Source organism: Haliotis rufescens, unplaced genomic scaffold (genome assembly GCF_023055435.1).
Source record: "Haliotis rufescens isolate VD_foot unplaced genomic scaffold, xgHalRufe1.0.p SCAF_23, whole genome shotgun sequence".
In the NCBI taxonomy this organism is placed as follows: domain Eukaryota; kingdom Metazoa; phylum Mollusca; class Gastropoda; order Lepetellida; family Haliotidae; genus Haliotis; species Haliotis rufescens.
The window spans coordinates 12,002,807-12,020,627 of record NW_025963924.1 but is presented as its reverse complement, the minus strand read 5'-3'; the positions used below and the strand labels follow the sequence as shown (position 1 = coordinate 12,020,627).

General features: G+C 42.0%; 1 protein-coding gene across 13 annotated transcripts in view; it reads right to left on the bottom strand.

Moving 5' to 3' along the window:
- The window catches only part of LOC124133076 (membrane-associated guanylate kinase, WW and PDZ domain-containing protein 1-like), a 159,740-nt gene extending 141,919 nt beyond the window's left edge, over window positions 1-17,821 (bottom strand). For 5 of the 13 annotated variants that reach the window (XM_046497311.2, XM_046497314.2, XM_046497307.2 and 2 more), the window contains exon 1: window positions 16,983-17,818. In XM_046497311.2, the coding sequence (XP_046353267.1) occupies window positions 16,983-17,334 (352 nt within the window). In that variant the 5' untranslated portion in view covers window positions 17,335-17,818. Of the gene's footprint in view, window positions 1-16,982 lie in introns of all 13 variants that reach the window. The other 8 variants (XM_046497313.2, XM_046497312.2, XM_048401788.1 and 5 more) reach the window with 4 other exon arrangements.

Sequence of the window (17,821 nt, the reverse complement as noted above, 5' to 3'; positions counted from 1 at the left end):
TAGTATCACGTTTATGTTCATTGCCGTGTAACTGAAGGATTGCTAAGTCATTGTGTTCTTTTATACCATACTCAGCGATATTCAGAACCAGACAATCCAGTGATTAATATTGTGAACACGCCTTCAGGGTACGTTGACACTTTATTAAACATGTCACAGAGTCTGACCACCTGATCCACTTAGTCGCCCCTTACGTGAGGTGAGGTGAAATGGGGTTTAACGTCGCGTCCAAGATTATTGCACTTATATAGTGACGTGCATGTACGTGTGCGTGTTTGTGTGGCTGCTTGTACTAGTCCGGACTAGTGCCGATTTATAGTGCTAGCTCACTGAGATACCATGCCGCAGTTTAACAAGAATACCCCACTCAGACACAGTATACTGACTTCGAGCCAACCAATCCTTGTGCAACTCATGCATCTTGCATCACACTGCATCAAATTCCGTTTTACATGGCATGTATAGCATTTTGCAACAGATCATTTCAAAGCTATAATTTATAATAATTTGAAAGTAGAATGCCAAAACTAATTATTCTTCATTAAATTTGCCCCTGGAATGATGCTGTTGATAATAAATATAGACAGCAGCATGGGTCACCAAACACCCACGTATATTGAGACTACCACAGAACTGACTGGACCATCCAATGCACAACAGAACTTCAACTGCCCCCACTTCCCTTTCTCAGAAGTGTAGGGGGCAGTGGGGTAGCCTACTGGTTAAAGCATTCGTTCATCACGCCAAAGGTCTGAGTTCGATTCCCTGGACGGGTACAATGTGTGAAGTCCATTTCTGGTGTCCCCCGCTGTGATATTGCTGGAATATTGTTAAAAGTGACGTGAAACCATACTCACTCACTCACTCACTCACTGGTGTAGACTTCCTCCGTGGTCTAATGGATAAAGCATCGGACAGGAGAACGGAAGGTCGTTGGTTCAATCTATGGCTATGTCATACCAAAAGAAGATGGTATGTGTTCTGACCCTTACAATGAGTGGTTGGCTTGGAGTCTATACTGTGTCAGAGTGGTTTTCATGTTAAAACTGTGATATGATATCTCAGTGGGCTAGTACTATTAAACTGCCTTAGTCTGGACTAGTGCAAGCACCCACACACACAAATACATACCCATGCATGCATATCCCTATACACAAGTGCAAAAATCTTGAAATCAATGTTAATCCCAGTTCGTCTCACCTCACTAGTGTAAACACTAAGCCAATGAGATGCAAAGCAAGCAAATTTCAGTAACTGTCCTGTGAACTGTTTTTGTTTGTTTGTTGTTTAATGCCATACTCAGCAATATTCCAGCTATATGATGGGGGTCTGCAAATAATCAAGTCTGGACCAGACAATCCAACATCATGAGCATCGATCCATGCAATTGTGTTCGATGACATGCTTCAACTAAGTCAGCGAGCCTGACCACCTTATCCCGTTAGTTGCCTCTTACGACAAGCATAGTCGCCTTTACAGCAAGCCCTGGTTGCTGAAGACTCCTGTGAACTGATTTATGTAAGCATATATGAGTGTACTTGTGCTCATAAGATTATGACAGATCTAACTGGCTGTATCCCAGAAGAGAATGTTAACAAAGGATATTCTGATATATGGTTGAACATGCCTGTTGTACTCAAACTAGAACCCAATCACTGGGGTCCCCATGAAGAGTGAGTGAGTGAGTGAGTGAGTTTGGTTTTACGCCGCTTTTAGTAATATTCCAGCAATATCACGGCGGGGGACACCAGAAATAGGCTTCACACATTGTACCCATGTCAGGAATCGAACCGGGTCTTCGGCGTGAGGAGCGAACGCTTTAACCAGTAGGCTTCCCAACCGCCCCTCCCCATGAAGATGGGACACACTTGCACTTATAGGACACTCCTGTTCCCATGCTAGGACCAATCCCTAGGGTCAAAGTTAAGACAGGGCACTCTTCTCCTGTAGACCAAACTGCAAGACAAAGCTACTTAACAAAACAAACGTGAAGGCAAGGCACTCATTCTGCTCAAGCCATGAGACAAAGCACCTTCTACTGCAGCTCCCAGAAGAACTGGAGAGTCCAGAATAAATGCCAAGGATAAGTCTTGTTGATGAATAAGACATGAAGCCTATGGACTGACATATTACAGATATCTGCATTGGAGTGTGTCAAATGGGGGATGAATGTAAGGTGATTTTAACCGTTTTGCAGTCCTCCAAAAACATCAATAGCTCCGAGGTACACATACTTACATCACAGTCGCATGAATCATCTTCACCATGTTTACAGTTCTTCTGACCTATCCTGCTAATGCCTTACTGTTATCTGGCCATCTTACATAACACAAGATTCTGTTCTTTATATTTCAAGTCACGTTGACACGATTCATTTCTTTAGTACTAGAAACTTGTGTTGTCGTTTATTAAATTCATCACTTATAAATTGAGTGAGTGTGGTCTTGTGCCACTTTTAGCAATATCCCAGCAAAGCCACAGCAGGAAGACGAGCGACTGATGTTATAAAATTAAACCTAGATGACAAAACTTTGTGTGGTAAGCATGACAACAACAGAGGTCCAATTACTCCAAGCTCTTCAAATAGGGTATCACAGTGAGACAACTTTAGGGATGACAAATTCTGGTTTATTGCATATGGCGACGTTTCAATGTAGATTCTTACAAGCTGGAGTGACATAAACCGGAAGTAGTTATGCATACAGTTGTACGTTGTCTTTCTTACTTCATAACTTCTAGAGTGAGTGAGTGAGTGAGTATGGTTTTACGCCGCTTTTAGCAATATTCCAGTATCACGGCGGGGGACACATGAAATGGCTTCACACATTGTACCCATGTCGGGAATCAGACCCGGGTCTTCGGCATGACGAGCGAACGCTTTAACCACTAGGCTACCCGACCGCCCCACTTAACATAGTAAGGAGACTTCCACTTTGAAATCAGAGTCGCACCAATATAAGCTTGCAATATTTCCTATAATAATGTTTCCAAACCGGGCTGAAGATAATACCATGATAAGAACCAGAAACAGTGTAGTCATGTCCTAGACAAATGCTACGTCTCTGAAAATATATAATTTTGATAGAAACCAAACAACTACACTAAATTGAAAAGGAGCCCCAGCGAGATGGGAGATTGGGAACTGATGGAAAATATAGACCTGCCATATTTAGGGCTGCAGCATTACAGTAGGAGCTAGGTGGGAGGGACAATAATATGGTTCAGGGACTGTGAGACAGACTAGTCATGACCACCCTGTTTGAGCCATACTGGGACCTAGTTTGATTGGTTCTAAAATCAATGTTTCCAATGCAATGGACAAAATGTTACAAAAGAGTAGGGGCTCCCTATATTCTGACTGATGTGTTCAAATTGATTTGGAAACAATAAAAGACTTTTGTACAGTGTAGGAGATGTATGTGTCCCTGCATCGGGAATGCACTCTCTTATATCAGGACTGACTGCAGTTATTCCTGCCATTCCAGCTCTACATGTTGTGAACAATGTCCTGGCTGAAAACAAATTCAGAATCTCTTTGCCCACCAGGCTGAAAACACCTCATGTGACCGTAGGGGTCAACTTATGTAAGGAGAGTATGATCTTATGCTGTCGGTAAAGACATTTCAGCCACATCTTAGCAGGGATCAGCAACAATGGGTTTCAGACACTGTACACAGATGGGGAATAAAACCCAGACCTTCTTAGAACTGAGCCACCATTTCAACCACAAGACTTGTCCATTGCCCCGACAGACCGCCTCCGTGGTCTTGTGGTAGAGCATCCGCCTGGAGAGCGGAAGGTCCGGGGTTCGATCCCCAGCCGCATCATACCAAAGACGTTAAAAGATGGTACTTGTTGTTACCCTGTCTGGCGCTTGGCATTAAGGGTCTAAAACAAGGACTGGTCGGCTCGGAGTCAGTATACTGTGTCTGAGTGGGGAATTCATGTTAAACTGCGGCATGGTATCTCAGTGAGCTAGCACTATAAATCGGCATCAGTCCGGACTAGTACAAGCAGCCACACACAAGCGCATGCATGTCGCTATATAAGTGCAATAATCTTGGACGCGACGTTAAACCCAATTTCACCTCACCTCACCATTGCCCTGACTGTAACAGTGAGTGAGTATGACTTTATGCTGCTTGCAGCAATATTCCAGCAATATCACGGCGGGGAACACCGGAAAATGGGCTTCACACAAGGCTTTAACCACTAGACTACCCCACCGCTCCCAACTATAACAGATGGGTGATATTATGCACAGTGTTATTATATACTACTCAACATTTGCTAAGGACCACACATTTTTGCTATTTGGGTTTATGGCAAATGCTGAGAATATATGTAGATGTGATCGATCATAACAAAATGCTGTCATTTCTAAATCAAAAGGGCCCCAGTGAAACGGGAGATTCAGAACCTGAACCTATCGAAAATCTAGACTTGCTTCACTTAGGATGATAGCATTAAAGTAAGGGCTGGGCTGAACTTGCTGAAGTGACAACAACATGTTTTAGAGACTGAGAAAGGCTACTGACTGTACAATGCTCAAGAGAGGCAACTTTTCTTCCTAAGAATTGCTCATGTGGGTTTGATCAGAACTGCTCTTATCTACAGCTTGCTTTAGCCAGGGATAATATCAGTGCTTATAAACACTGTCATCAGTACTCAATCATGTGACTGCAAGCTTCTAAATTAACAAATTCCTGAAGATAAAACATGTCATTCATCACAGTTCACTAAGATGTGTGTGCTCAATGGAACGCATACATTGTGTTCAAGGGGTCAAAGTTTGAAACACTACCAGAAAAGATCAAGTCTACTGCTCACACACATTATGCTCCTCTCGGCATGACACAAGCAACGCTGCTTTGAAACATATTTCAGTCATATCACCAGCCTTTCTAAGTGTGAGAGGAGCCGCCTCTGTGGTGTAGTGGATAGGGTGTCTGCCAATAGAGTAGAAGATTCTTGGTTCGAGTCCCCGGCGGTGTGATGACAACAATGTTCAATGGTGTTCTGTAAGGGGATAACACAAGGACTGCACGCACGCCTGCACGCACGCACGCACGCACGCACGCACGCACACCGCTATGTCAGTGCAATAATCAAGAACACCACATGAAACCCTATTTCTGCATCATGTCATGACTGAGGGACTCCTCATACGCTTTGTTGAAACCATGGGTGTGGTGCCAAGGGTTATACTTCCAGCAGATCCTAACAAGGCTAAGGTATGCAACTCTTTCCATCATACACCATGCCCCTTACTTCCTGTCCCTGTCACTGCATTTGAAATAGTGTCATCAGAACAACATTACATTATTTTCATATCGCCATCTGACAATTGGGATCAGGAAGTTAGAGTGTGTGATCTGGCTGATTGTGTCAACATACTTTGCCTGTGAATTTAATGAGAGTCTGCTCACCTGAGACTACTACATTTCCTGAGGACAAGTTTTGTTTGTTTGTTTGTTGTTTAACGCCGCACTCAGCAATATTCCAGCAAAATGACAGCGGTCTGTAAATAATTGAGTCTGGACCTGACAATCCAGTGATTGACATCATGAGCATCGATCTATGCAATTGGGATACGATGACATGCATCAACCAAGTCAGGGAGTCTGGCCCTCCGGTCCCATTAGTTGCCTCTCATGACAAGCATGGCAGGGTGGTGGCGTCATCTCTGGTGGAGCATGTCTGGCGGTAGTAGCCGATACATAAAAATACACTAGTTTGGTCAGTGCACAATTCCAGACAGACAGTTTTGTGCAAAGGTAACAATATCTTTATATCTATTTGCTGTGAACTTCGCAATATCAATATGTTATATGTATTCTTGAAATAACCTCAAAGAAAATGTTGCAGTTCTAGAAAAAAATGTCTGTTGGGTTATGTATAAAACTGTGGGGTGACATCAGCTGCATATTTTGTACAAAAATATTTCACGAAGCGCATACAAGTCTTGATTTAGGGTTATAAATATACTGTGTTTTCAATGTAGAGCTAGGTCAACTGTAGATTTAACCTCGCCAAAATGAATTTGGAACCAAACTTGCAGAGTGAGGTTTCAAATGTTAAATCTAGCGTCACATACTGTGATTTGATACCTTTTATTTACCAATCAGAACTGAGTAACTTCCAAATTCATGGTAGAATGAGTAATAATAACCACAACCTTTCTTTTATAAACACAATTTTGGAAGAGCAAAGCCAGATTCCTAACCCCAGCATATACTACATATGCTTGTCTTCCGAAACCTTCTTCAGTTATTATCAATCTGATAGGCTGGGAATCTACACAAACAAAATCTACACTAGAGACAAGCATAGTCGCCTCTTATGGCAAGCATGGGGGGCTGAAGACCAATTCTTCCCGGTACTTGAAGTAAGTGTTATCACTTGCTTGATAAAGGTACTAGCACCTGTACTGAAATGTCCCATTGAAAGATCTCTTCACTCCTATAACACAGCTCTTAAATACCACTTGAAGATAATAAAAGCAACAAAAAAACCTTTCCATTATAATGAGAAATCTAAGAGCCCATTGTACGATTCCGAGTGTACCATGAGCATGTGTTTATGAATCACTATCAAATAGTGATGACACCAGACATTTGCAAAAAAGGTGAGCGTATTCTGACCCACATGTGGCACCCATCACAAACACATGCAAAGGCAAGTCAATTATTCACCAGAAAATGGGAGCATATGGTTCAAGTAAAAAGATATGGAATTGCATCAGACTTCATTTGGACGACTGATGCATCAAATTTGGAAATGTCCTTTACATAAACCGTTTTAACTGAGTGGGTGAATGAATGAGTTACATTTAACGCCGCTTTGAAGAAACTTTTTGAAGTAAACAAGACCATGACATCAATACAGCCATGGGACTTCAACCATACTTGGCCACACAAACTCAATGCCGCCACAAAATGTACACACAGAGATAAACATAAATTTGATAACATATGTATGCAACACGATTCCAACGACTTGAAGCCTGTAACAGTTAAACATGACTCACACCCAAACCACACTGATACTCCGTTCAAAAACCCATGCACTAAACCCCATAAACATTCAGCCAACAAAGCCCTCAACACTAAATGTACGACTGGCAATGGAAAGTCACAAGATACAAGAGCGAGACACACTCATATTGACACGCAACTACAAGACTTTAGTGCTTGAAATGAGCCTTGCCACCTTCACTGCAATAAAACGGCCCATCCAGAACAATGAGTTTCCTTTTGACAATATGGTGATCTCCATGTTTGCATTAGCCCTGGACCCATTATCATGATTATCGCCCAGTGGAACCCCGTCATGGGTCACCGAGCATGACTACTCGACCGGCAAGTGAATGACCTAGAAAGGTTCTTAGACACAAATAACCTCCTGTCAACATGGTAGACATGTTGAACATATAGACTCGATCCCTCCCAACCACACTGAGCAGCATAGAATGTTTATATTTCATTTTCACCTCAGCTCACCTACGTCCATGTACAGGTAAACAAACAATGTGACAGCTGTTGGCATTGCGGGAATGCTTATTAACAAATAGTTTAAACTTAGCTTGGGTAAATAGCCGGAGACTATTTCAAACAAATAAGCAAGAATGAGACGAGAAAGTCAGCAGTATGTGTGAACTGATTAATATTCAACCCGTGTAATAATAGAGTGCAGGGAGTCTATCCTTTGAATATCGGATGAATATGATAACGTGAAACGCTTCACACCAACTTTCCCATGTGCTTGTGGAACATGTGGAACCAGTTGTGTTGGTCTTACAATACTTTGTACAGAATAACAGTAAGTCTGTGTGACTGAATGACACACAGAAATGGCGTTCAATGCACTAGTTGTATTATTTTCACAAAGCCAATATTGGCAATATTAATCAGCTACAAATGAAACGTTGGAGCTGGTTTAGAATCATTTAGACTATTGTGAGAGTATTGACTCAGCATCAGTCACATACACACTTGTTGTCATCGTTACAGTGGTAACAGAACCAAACATATTTTAGTAGGCTATTTTTTTAAACTCCTAATCTGACATGTCAAACTTCAGAGAATGAGCCATATGCTGCTTACTGAGTATCTTATCATAATCACACATCTTGTGCCGTTAGAGAACATTAACATTATTACATATAGATAAACTCTTATTTTACTCAATTCTTTTGTATTTTAACAATGCATTCAGTAAAAAACCAAGCATTACTCTCTTTGTCTTGACTGCTCCTGCTGTCCGTCATATACTAGTTACCTTAGACTGAGGCTTAGTCTCTGAAAATATATCAATTTGATACTAACAAGCATTTAAATTGAAAAGGAGCCCAGAGAGATGAACTGTGAAAATCTAGACTTGCTTTACTTAGGACCATCATTACAGTAAGGGCTCTGCGGAAGGGAAAACAATATGGTTCAAGGACTGTGAGACAGGCCAAGTCACCTCTACAAACCATAACACTAGACACGTCTATATCAACATGTAGTGGGAATGTGGATCGTTGATTCCAATTTGGGAATTTTGACTGATATTTGCTCTGTGCAGGTTACGGTAAACCCCTGAGTCATCATCACATTCACCATCACAACAAGGAACTCCTACAACTTTCATGACTAAGATAAATCACAAGCTCTGAAATCTTGATTCTGATCATGGTCTCTGCTCAAACATAAGTTGACCCGTGAAGATATGGGGTAGAATAGGTCTTCAGCAACCCATGCTTGCTGTAAAAGGTGACTATGCTCGTCGTAAGAGGCGACTAACGGGATCGGGTGGTCAGCCTCGCTGACTTGGTTGATGCATGTTATATTCCAACTGCGTGGATCGATGCTCATGATGTTCAATGACTGGTTTGTCTGGTCGAGACTCAATTATGAATAGACCGCCGTCATATAAGAATATTGCTGAATGTGCTGTTAAACAACAAACAAACAAACAAACAAACAAACATTAGACTGCAGGCAAACAACAACTCTTTTCCTTTCCTTTCCTTGTTGAGATGGGAACAATGTATTACAAATAGTTAAATAACAAATCTATAATGTCTACCCCAGCTGATTCACCTACAAAAAAGGCCAAGAACAGTAATAAGGAAATGACTCCGTAAATACTGGAGGCAAAGAAATGAAACACAATCCTGTGACTATTAACACAGCCGAGTTAACAAAGCACACGAGAAGTCTTGGTACCAATTACAGGGCCTTCAAGTGAGTGTCAGTCTGAAGGCAGTTTGGACATATCCCTGTGGAGTGGAATTTGAAGGGAGGCAGGGAGGTGGGGGGGTGGGGGGGGGGGGGGGGGGGGGGGTGGGGGGTGGGGGGGGGGGGGGGTGGGTGGGGGTGATATATTCCAGCAAAACCAAGATAAGATTAGAAAAAATATTGTTTGTTTCACCTAATTCATAGCCAAGCCTACTGACATCTTAACTAAAGTCAACAAACAGAACAACATACTGTTTGACTGGAGTTTTTGCATGTAAGACCCCACAAGTTTTAACAATGCATTTACAATTATTCAAAACCTTTATACAGGAAAATAAACAAAACCCTTAAGAATCAACAGACACAACATATTTTGAAATCTTATTGGCATAAATGTTTCTTTGTAGCCGAACTCAATTATTTTCATTCCTTTAATTTTGCATTTTACTCTAAAAATTCTGCAAACACAAGAAAAAATAGTGTATATCACAGGATTCTGAATATCCAGTCCTATGTCAAGTTTCCCCTTGATGTGCACATACCTGAACAAAGTCAAATTAACAAGGACCGTCCGTCATGTTTATGTTGTAACGTAGGCAAATCAGGACGACCGTTGTTTGACTCAAGTAGAGAACCTTCCCTATGTTGCCCCATTTGCCTTACCAAAGTTGTGTGTCTAACCTTTCAAACTATGTACACACCTGTTATGCACCAGTATGAGGAAACACAGCGGCGAATGCCCCTGTATTACAAACAGGTGCCCTCCTGTGATATTATGTAACCAGGCGCGTCCACCGGCACCTCTCCTGCTAACAGCTCTGGTATTTGACTACCTGCACTGATCACTCTGTTGATCAATTCTAGCAGGGAGGCTTTATCAGGAAGAGATACCATTGACTTTATGACACTTGGGCATCAATACTGTTACTTGGAAGATGGATTGTAATTCCTAGTTACGTAATGATTACATCATGTGGTAGGGATGAAGTGATACATCGGTGCACCATGGGTTTTCATGTGACAATACGATACACGATACGTTTTTTCTTTATCAATACAAGATGATACTCTTGCTGATATAAATTACTTACTACTCATTTAATCAGTTAATGACCCCTGGCTTTTTTGCTATTCAGATATAGCGAAATGTGTTGTAATTAGCTTCTAAGAGGTAGCTGCAACCAACATGTCGCCTAAGTTAGGTTTTCCCTTTGAACCTGCTCTAAAATATATTGTCAAGAGGTTCCCACGTGATTTGACATAAATATGCGCATCGCGATCTATGTATCGTGTTACCTATCATGACCTTTATGTATCCTTTCTCCGCTATCATGTGAAGGCATGACAGTAAATTGGTGTGTCCCGTGACTGTTTTTGTTTGTTTGTTGCTTAATGGCACACACAGCAATATTCCAGCTATATGGCAGCGGTCTGTGTAAATAATCAAGTCTGGACCTGACAATCCAGTGATTGATATCATGAGCATCAATCCATGAAATTGGGATACGATGACATGCATCAACCATGTCAGCAAGCCTGACCACCCAATCCCGTTAGTTGCCTCTAAAGACAAGCATACCGGTAGACCTATTCTACCCCAGATCTTTTCGGGTCCTGTAAGTGAGTGGTCACTTGCTTGGTACATGCTTCCCAATGCATTATATACTACTCACAAGAAGTCCTTCATGTTACCATAGCTTACCTGCCACGTCATGATAGATTACCGATACTAATATGAAAGAATCTGGTGTTCTTAAACTTTTCCAGAGTGGTATACATGATGCATAGGGACAGATACTCAATCACTCAACTGAAGCAGTGTGTCTCATGTTATAGACCTCCTGAGGCAGGTAAAACAAACTATTAATTTTTATTATTTTTTTGTCAGGTGTGCTAATGTGCGTGGAATGAATGTATGTTTTAGTCTTGCAATACAACTTGTTCCAGTGTCATTATTACGATAACCACATGAAAATCCATATTCTATACACATATTTACTTCTTTTTCTTTTTTCTGAAGAGTTTCTCCACAACCACATCCAAAACGCATCCAAAAATGTGCATATTCTTCTCCTGGGCCCACCTGCACAAAACGATCTTAGCGCTAAGACTATTGTAAGCCTATGTTAAAGTATGGGAGTTAAGATCATCTTAGCGCTAAGATCGCTTTGTGCAAGTGGGCCCTGATGTCATACTGTGCAGCCGTTGTGATCGGCCAATGTCCAAATTACCCAGGACGATTCGTCTTGAAGAATGGGCCCCGGAAACCAGTTTCCCTGACCATTTTGAAGTGGTTATAGCATGTATAGTTTTGAATGGACTCATTGTCGGTTGAAAGTTTAGTATTACCCATTAAGATGTACATCACATATACTACAACCCTGAACCTCATTATCCAACAGTCACAGAGTTGGATTTATGCCGCTTTTATTAATTCAAAATCACTTAACATTCAAGCAGGTTTGTATGTCCTGAAGTAAGTCTAAAGTCCTGAGGTTACAATCATACATAACAGTCTCGAAGCAAGATAATTACACAACCCATAAACTGCTTCTATTCATTCCCGTGGTGATTGTAAAATAACATGTAAAATTCAAATCAAATACATTATGATTTGTCGCGAGAATTTGTTGACAGCATGAACAAAATTTAGTGTCAGCGAAAAGTATGCCCGTGGGAGCTGTCTGTACTGTTATTACAAGAATAGGATGTTTTTTTCCAAAATGTGGTAGTGCTTATGATCAAATGATAAGATGAACTTTTTGGACAGTTGCAATATAGTAGCCATTATCCCAGACAGACCCAGTCTAGGGTGAGTGAGTGAGTTGGGGCTAATGCCGTTTTTAACAATATTCCAGTTATATTGCAGCGTGTCAGCTTAATGTGGGAGGAAAGCCCGAAGTGATGCAGGTCTCAGACGTTTACCACTTCGGTGAAACCCACGAGCACAGGTATGGTGCTGACAAACCTAGAAACATAATCGGGGGAACCAGGATTTGAACCCACAATCATAGGTTTCTGGCGTGCTCCGCACAGCGAATCGCGGCGCCTTGGATGACTGGGCCACCTGTGCCCCGACCCAGTCTAGACCATACTGAACAGGACTGAAGGGTATCACCAATACAAGAAGTGATGTCATACTGATGCAACAGTGTAGAACAATATGTCTGTGTTGTACACGACACAAAACCAAGGGGGGGGTGGGGGAGTGAACAGGCAGGATTCTGTGTGTGCATACTACCCTATAGTCATAAGCAATGATAAGTGAAAAAAAACACATGGAAGGACTGATATATATATAGGTATACAGGGATGGCCATTGGCCAATAGTGTTTGTTTTTTGTTTTGTTTTTATTGTTTTATTGAATTTTGATTTGTTTGTTGTTTACGCCACACACAATTTTCCAGCTATCTGACGTCCGTAATGAGTATGGACCAGACAATCCAGTGATTTGCATCATGAGCATCAATCCCCGCAGTTGGGATCGACCAAGTCAGCGAGGCTGACCACCTAATCCCGTTAGTCACCTCTTTCATGTTGGGACTGAAACCAGTTTACAGGTATGGCCATTGACAAATAGGGTTGGTTGTTGGCTGGTTTGTTGTTTACGCCACAGTCAGCAATATTCCAGCTATATGACGGCAGTCTGTAAAAAATCGAGTCTGGACCAGACGATCCAGTGATTGATATTATGAGCATTGATCCACGCAATTAGGATCGATGACATGCTTCAACCAAGTCAGCAAGCCTGACCACCCTATCCTGTTAGTTGCCTTTTAGGGCAAGGATGGGTTTGCTGAAGAACTATTCTACCCCAGAAGGACTGACATAGGTTTACGGGTGTGGCTATTGGCCAATAGAGACACATGGAAGGACTGATATAGGTTGACAGGTGTGGCTATTGGCCAATAGAGACACATGGAAGGACTGATACCGGTTTACAGGTGTGGCTATTGGCCAATAGAGACACATGGAAGGACCGATGTAGGTTTACAGGTGTGGCTATTGGCCAATAGAGACACATGGAAGGACCGATGTAGGTTTACAGGTGTGGCTATTGGCCAATAGAGACACATGGAAGGACCGATGTAGGTTTACAGGTGTGGCTATTGGCCAATAGAGACACATGGAAGGACCGATGTAGGTTTACAGGTGTGGCTATTGGCCAATAGAGACACATGGAAGGACCGATGTAGGTTTACAGGTGTGGCTATTGGCCAATAGAGACACATGGAAGGACCGATGTAGGTTTACAGGTGTGGCTATTGGCCAATAGAGACACATGGAAGGACCGATGTAGGTTTACAGGTGTGGCTATTGGCCAATAGAGACACATGGAAGGACCGATGTAGGTTTACAGGTGTGGCTATTGGCCAATCTAGACACATGGAAGGACCGATGTAGGTTTACAGGTGTGGCTATTGGCCAATAGAGACACATGGAAGGACCGATGTAGGTTTACAGGTGTGGCTATTGGCCAACAGAGACACATGGAAGGACCGATGTAGGTTTACAGGGGTGGCTACTGGCCAATAGAGACACATGGAAGGACCGATGTAGGTTTACAGGTGTGGCTACTGGCCAATAGAGACACATGGAAGGACCGATGTAGGTTTACAGGTGTGGCTATTGGCCAATAGAGACACATGGAAGGACCGATGTAGGTTTACAGGTGTGGCCATTGCCCAATAGAGACACATGGAAGGACCGATGTAGGTTTACAGGTGTGGCTATTGGCCAATAGAGACACATGGAAGGACCGATGTAGGTTTACAGGTGTGGCCATTGCCCAATAGAGACATATGGAAGGACCGATGTAGGTTTACAGGTGTGGCCATTGCCCAATAGAGACACATGGAAGGACCGATGTAGGTTTACAGGTGTGGCCATTGCCCAATAGAGACACATGGAAGGACCGATGTAGGTTTACAGGTGTGGCCATTGCCCAATAGAGACACATGGAAGGACCGATGTAGGTTTACAGGTGTGGCCATTGGCCAATAGAGACACATGGAAGGACTGACATAGGTTTACAGGTATGGCTATTGGCCAATAGAGACACATGGAAGGACTGATACCGGTTTACAGGTGTGGCCATTGGCCAATAGAGACACATGGAAGGACCGATGTAGGTTTACAGGTGTGGCCATTGGCCAATAGAGACACATGGAAGGACTGATACCGGTTTACAGGTATGGCCATTGGCCAATAGAGACACATGGAAGGACCGATGTAGGTTTACAGGTGTGGCTATTGGCCAATAGAGACACATGGAAGGACCGATGTAGGTTTACAGGTGTGGCCATTGGCCAATAGAGACACATGGAAGGACTGATACCGGTTTACAAGTGTGGCCATTGGCCAATAGAGACACATGGAAGGACCGATGTAGGTTTACAGGTGTGGCCATTGGCCAATAGAGACACATGGAAGGACTGATACCGGTTTACAGGTATGGCCATTGGCCAATAGAGACACATGGAAGGACCGATGAGCCTAGACTAGTTCTGGCAAAACTGTGTCAGGACACCCACCCCCACCCCCTGAGTACCAAGGTTTACTTAAGTCACACTGACCATGCTGACACATGCCTAGAATAGTCCTGGTAAAACTGTGTCATGGCAACTCCACCCTCCCAACTATGAGAAGCTGTCATCACCATCTCATCACATTATATAACAGCCTGTTTACACAACCAGTCCTGCCATAGTGTCTGTCAACGAGCACTACCAACTTACAGCACATGACTCAGTCAGGAAAGGGATTAACTAGTTATTGTACGGGGTCATAACTGACCCACAACGAATAGCCTGATACACTAACACAACCATCAATATACCACAGCCACTTATTCAAAAAATTGTGTGGAGAATTTATTCTTCATGGGCAATTTGAAATATTAAAGGCAATCTAACAATTGTGGTTTCTGAACTAATTATGTTCTCAGATTTTTGGTTATGACACAGAGGAATGTCCTATGTAAACCGAATAAAACATCATGAACATGTCATAATGCAATTTGTCAATAGAACCTTAACCATACTTTTCAAAACAGAAGTAATATAATAAGTCACAGCTTATATATTCACACCTACATATTCTACATCTTCTATTTATGTCAAACTTCAACTGACACTTTTCTGTCTTAAACATGGCATAAGTTTCAGACCTACCGGTAATTGTCCGCATGTCATTATGTGATTGGTCTACAGAAACTTCACCGTACCATTCAAAACAGAAGTAATATAATAAGTAACAGCTTACATATTCACACCAACATATTCTACATCTTCTTGTTTATGTCAATTACAGACAGGGGCGGTCGGGTAGCCTAGTGGTTAGAGGCATTCGCTCGTCACGCCGAAGACCTGGGTTCGATTCCCGACATGGGTACAATGTGTGAAGCCCATTTCTGGTGTCCCACGCCGTGATATGCTGGAATATTGCTAAAAGCAGCGTAAAACCATACACACTCACACTCAATTACAGACATGTCAAACTTAGACTGACAACATGGCATAAGTTTCAGTCCTAATTGTCCAAGCTGATAAACATACATAAAATATTCCACATCTCAACACTTCTAACTCAATTCTAGCTAAATGTTTATGTTGATTCACTTGTACAAACATGTCTGCAAAAGGCTAGGAGTGATTTTTCTAGCAATGAAAGAAAGCAGTGTGTTCTTTATGATGTTTTCCAGTTTGCAAAACTATGAATACATGACAGAGTGACATGTCACACTCTTCAAATGCTGCCTTGATGACCAGATGCTTCAGGAATCTGACCCTATTGTTTGAAACATGGAACATTAAAGAAAAGATCTATATTAACTATTTGCTAGCAAAGAAATAAGAGATCTCTTCTGCATTGTAAATATCTTTAGGATATATAGATATTATTATATAATCAAATCTCACAAATATTTGTCTTGAAGGTGGTGGTTCTTACAAAATAACAAATGATTAGAGTATGTTTTGATATATTTCTTCATCACTTGGAGTGAATTACATGTTTACTATGCTTGGGTTAAAGAGTACATTGTTCCACGTGTGTCAACATCAAGCAGCATTGTACACACTGCTCTGTTCAAAGAGTTGTAGGACACTTGCTAAACTAGACATAATGCTACACTGTACAACTATGAACACCAGCTAAACGTTTCTGGTTGTTATGAGATTTAAACAATATAAGCATGAATGATTACAGAGTCTTATTATTTGTGGATCAGCACATAACAATTTTCATTTGGCACCTTTATCCAATATGGGTATAAAAATATTTAATGAAGAAACTGAAATTATTTCTCATCCTGTTATAATTCTGAATGTATTGATCTGATCACAATGTATATTCATTACTTATATTGTTATGTATAGAACTGAACATTACTGTTTAATCACATAAACAAGTTTCAGATGTGATGATCTTATCTACAACTTTACTGCAAATACTTGTGTGTAGTTTTAAACAATTGCTATGGATAATTTAAACATTCACTTGATAGGGAAAGCTCTGTCCACAAATTGGGTTTTGCTGGCAGATAACAGACTAGCCCACCACTGGGCAAGCAATCAACACTGAAATGTGCCTTTCTCCTGGCTGCCCAAAGTCTCAGATGCATGTCATTCATGCAATGTTTACATTTCACCAAGAAGTGAGGAGCAACCAAGCTATGGTGGCAGCACAACCCCAATAAAACAATACGACCGGGAAAGTAGGTCAAAGGGACCTGCAGTGACCAAGACACAACATACCTGTGCGAACCGTCTTGATCATGACCGGTGCTCCGTTTTGGCTGACTTGTTTTAACCATATACTTGCATCACGTAGGGTATATCCAGAGACCTTCTGGCCCTGGATTTCTAACATGATATCATCAGCGAAGAGTTTCCCTCCATGGTAGTTGACTCTGTCGTGGTTGACGTCCCCAATATAACAAAACAATCCCGAATCGGCCCCTCCCTTGACGGTAATGACATCAAGACCTTCTTCTCCATGGGCTGAGGATACTATCGTTTCCTGGATCAACTGACACCAGTGACGGGCGTCTTTATTCGGTTTGGGGGGCGGCTGGGGAGGGGGTGGCATCGGTTTGCTCCGAATCATGATGGTGCTAACACGGACATACTACTACACAACACATCATAACAAATCCACAGAGAATTGAAGACGACAATAAATCCAAGTAGCTGACATTTCTCTTACACATCCATGCGTGCAATCCTCAGTTGACGACAGGTGCCCGAATACACACACCCATGCTCGCATATATCACAACCAAACTGGACGAACTTTCACATTTTGCACTCGTAATATCCTCCCGAATTGTCGAATCACTACATACTCCTTGTTGAATCCCTTCAAGGTGTCGTATCATCCGTGGGAATTCATTCTTTCGGTACCCCTCCGATTCAAACCGCTGCCATTTGATACATGGCCAACGCGCATGCGTATTAAGATGTCTACCACCATGCGAGAGGTCGTATTGTCGTAATAAACGGGGAATTCCTATGGTCACTGGCTTCGCTGGACAGCGCTGTTTACAACTGTTCGGAAAACCAGCTAACTTCAGCTAGTACGTTTGCTCTAGTGT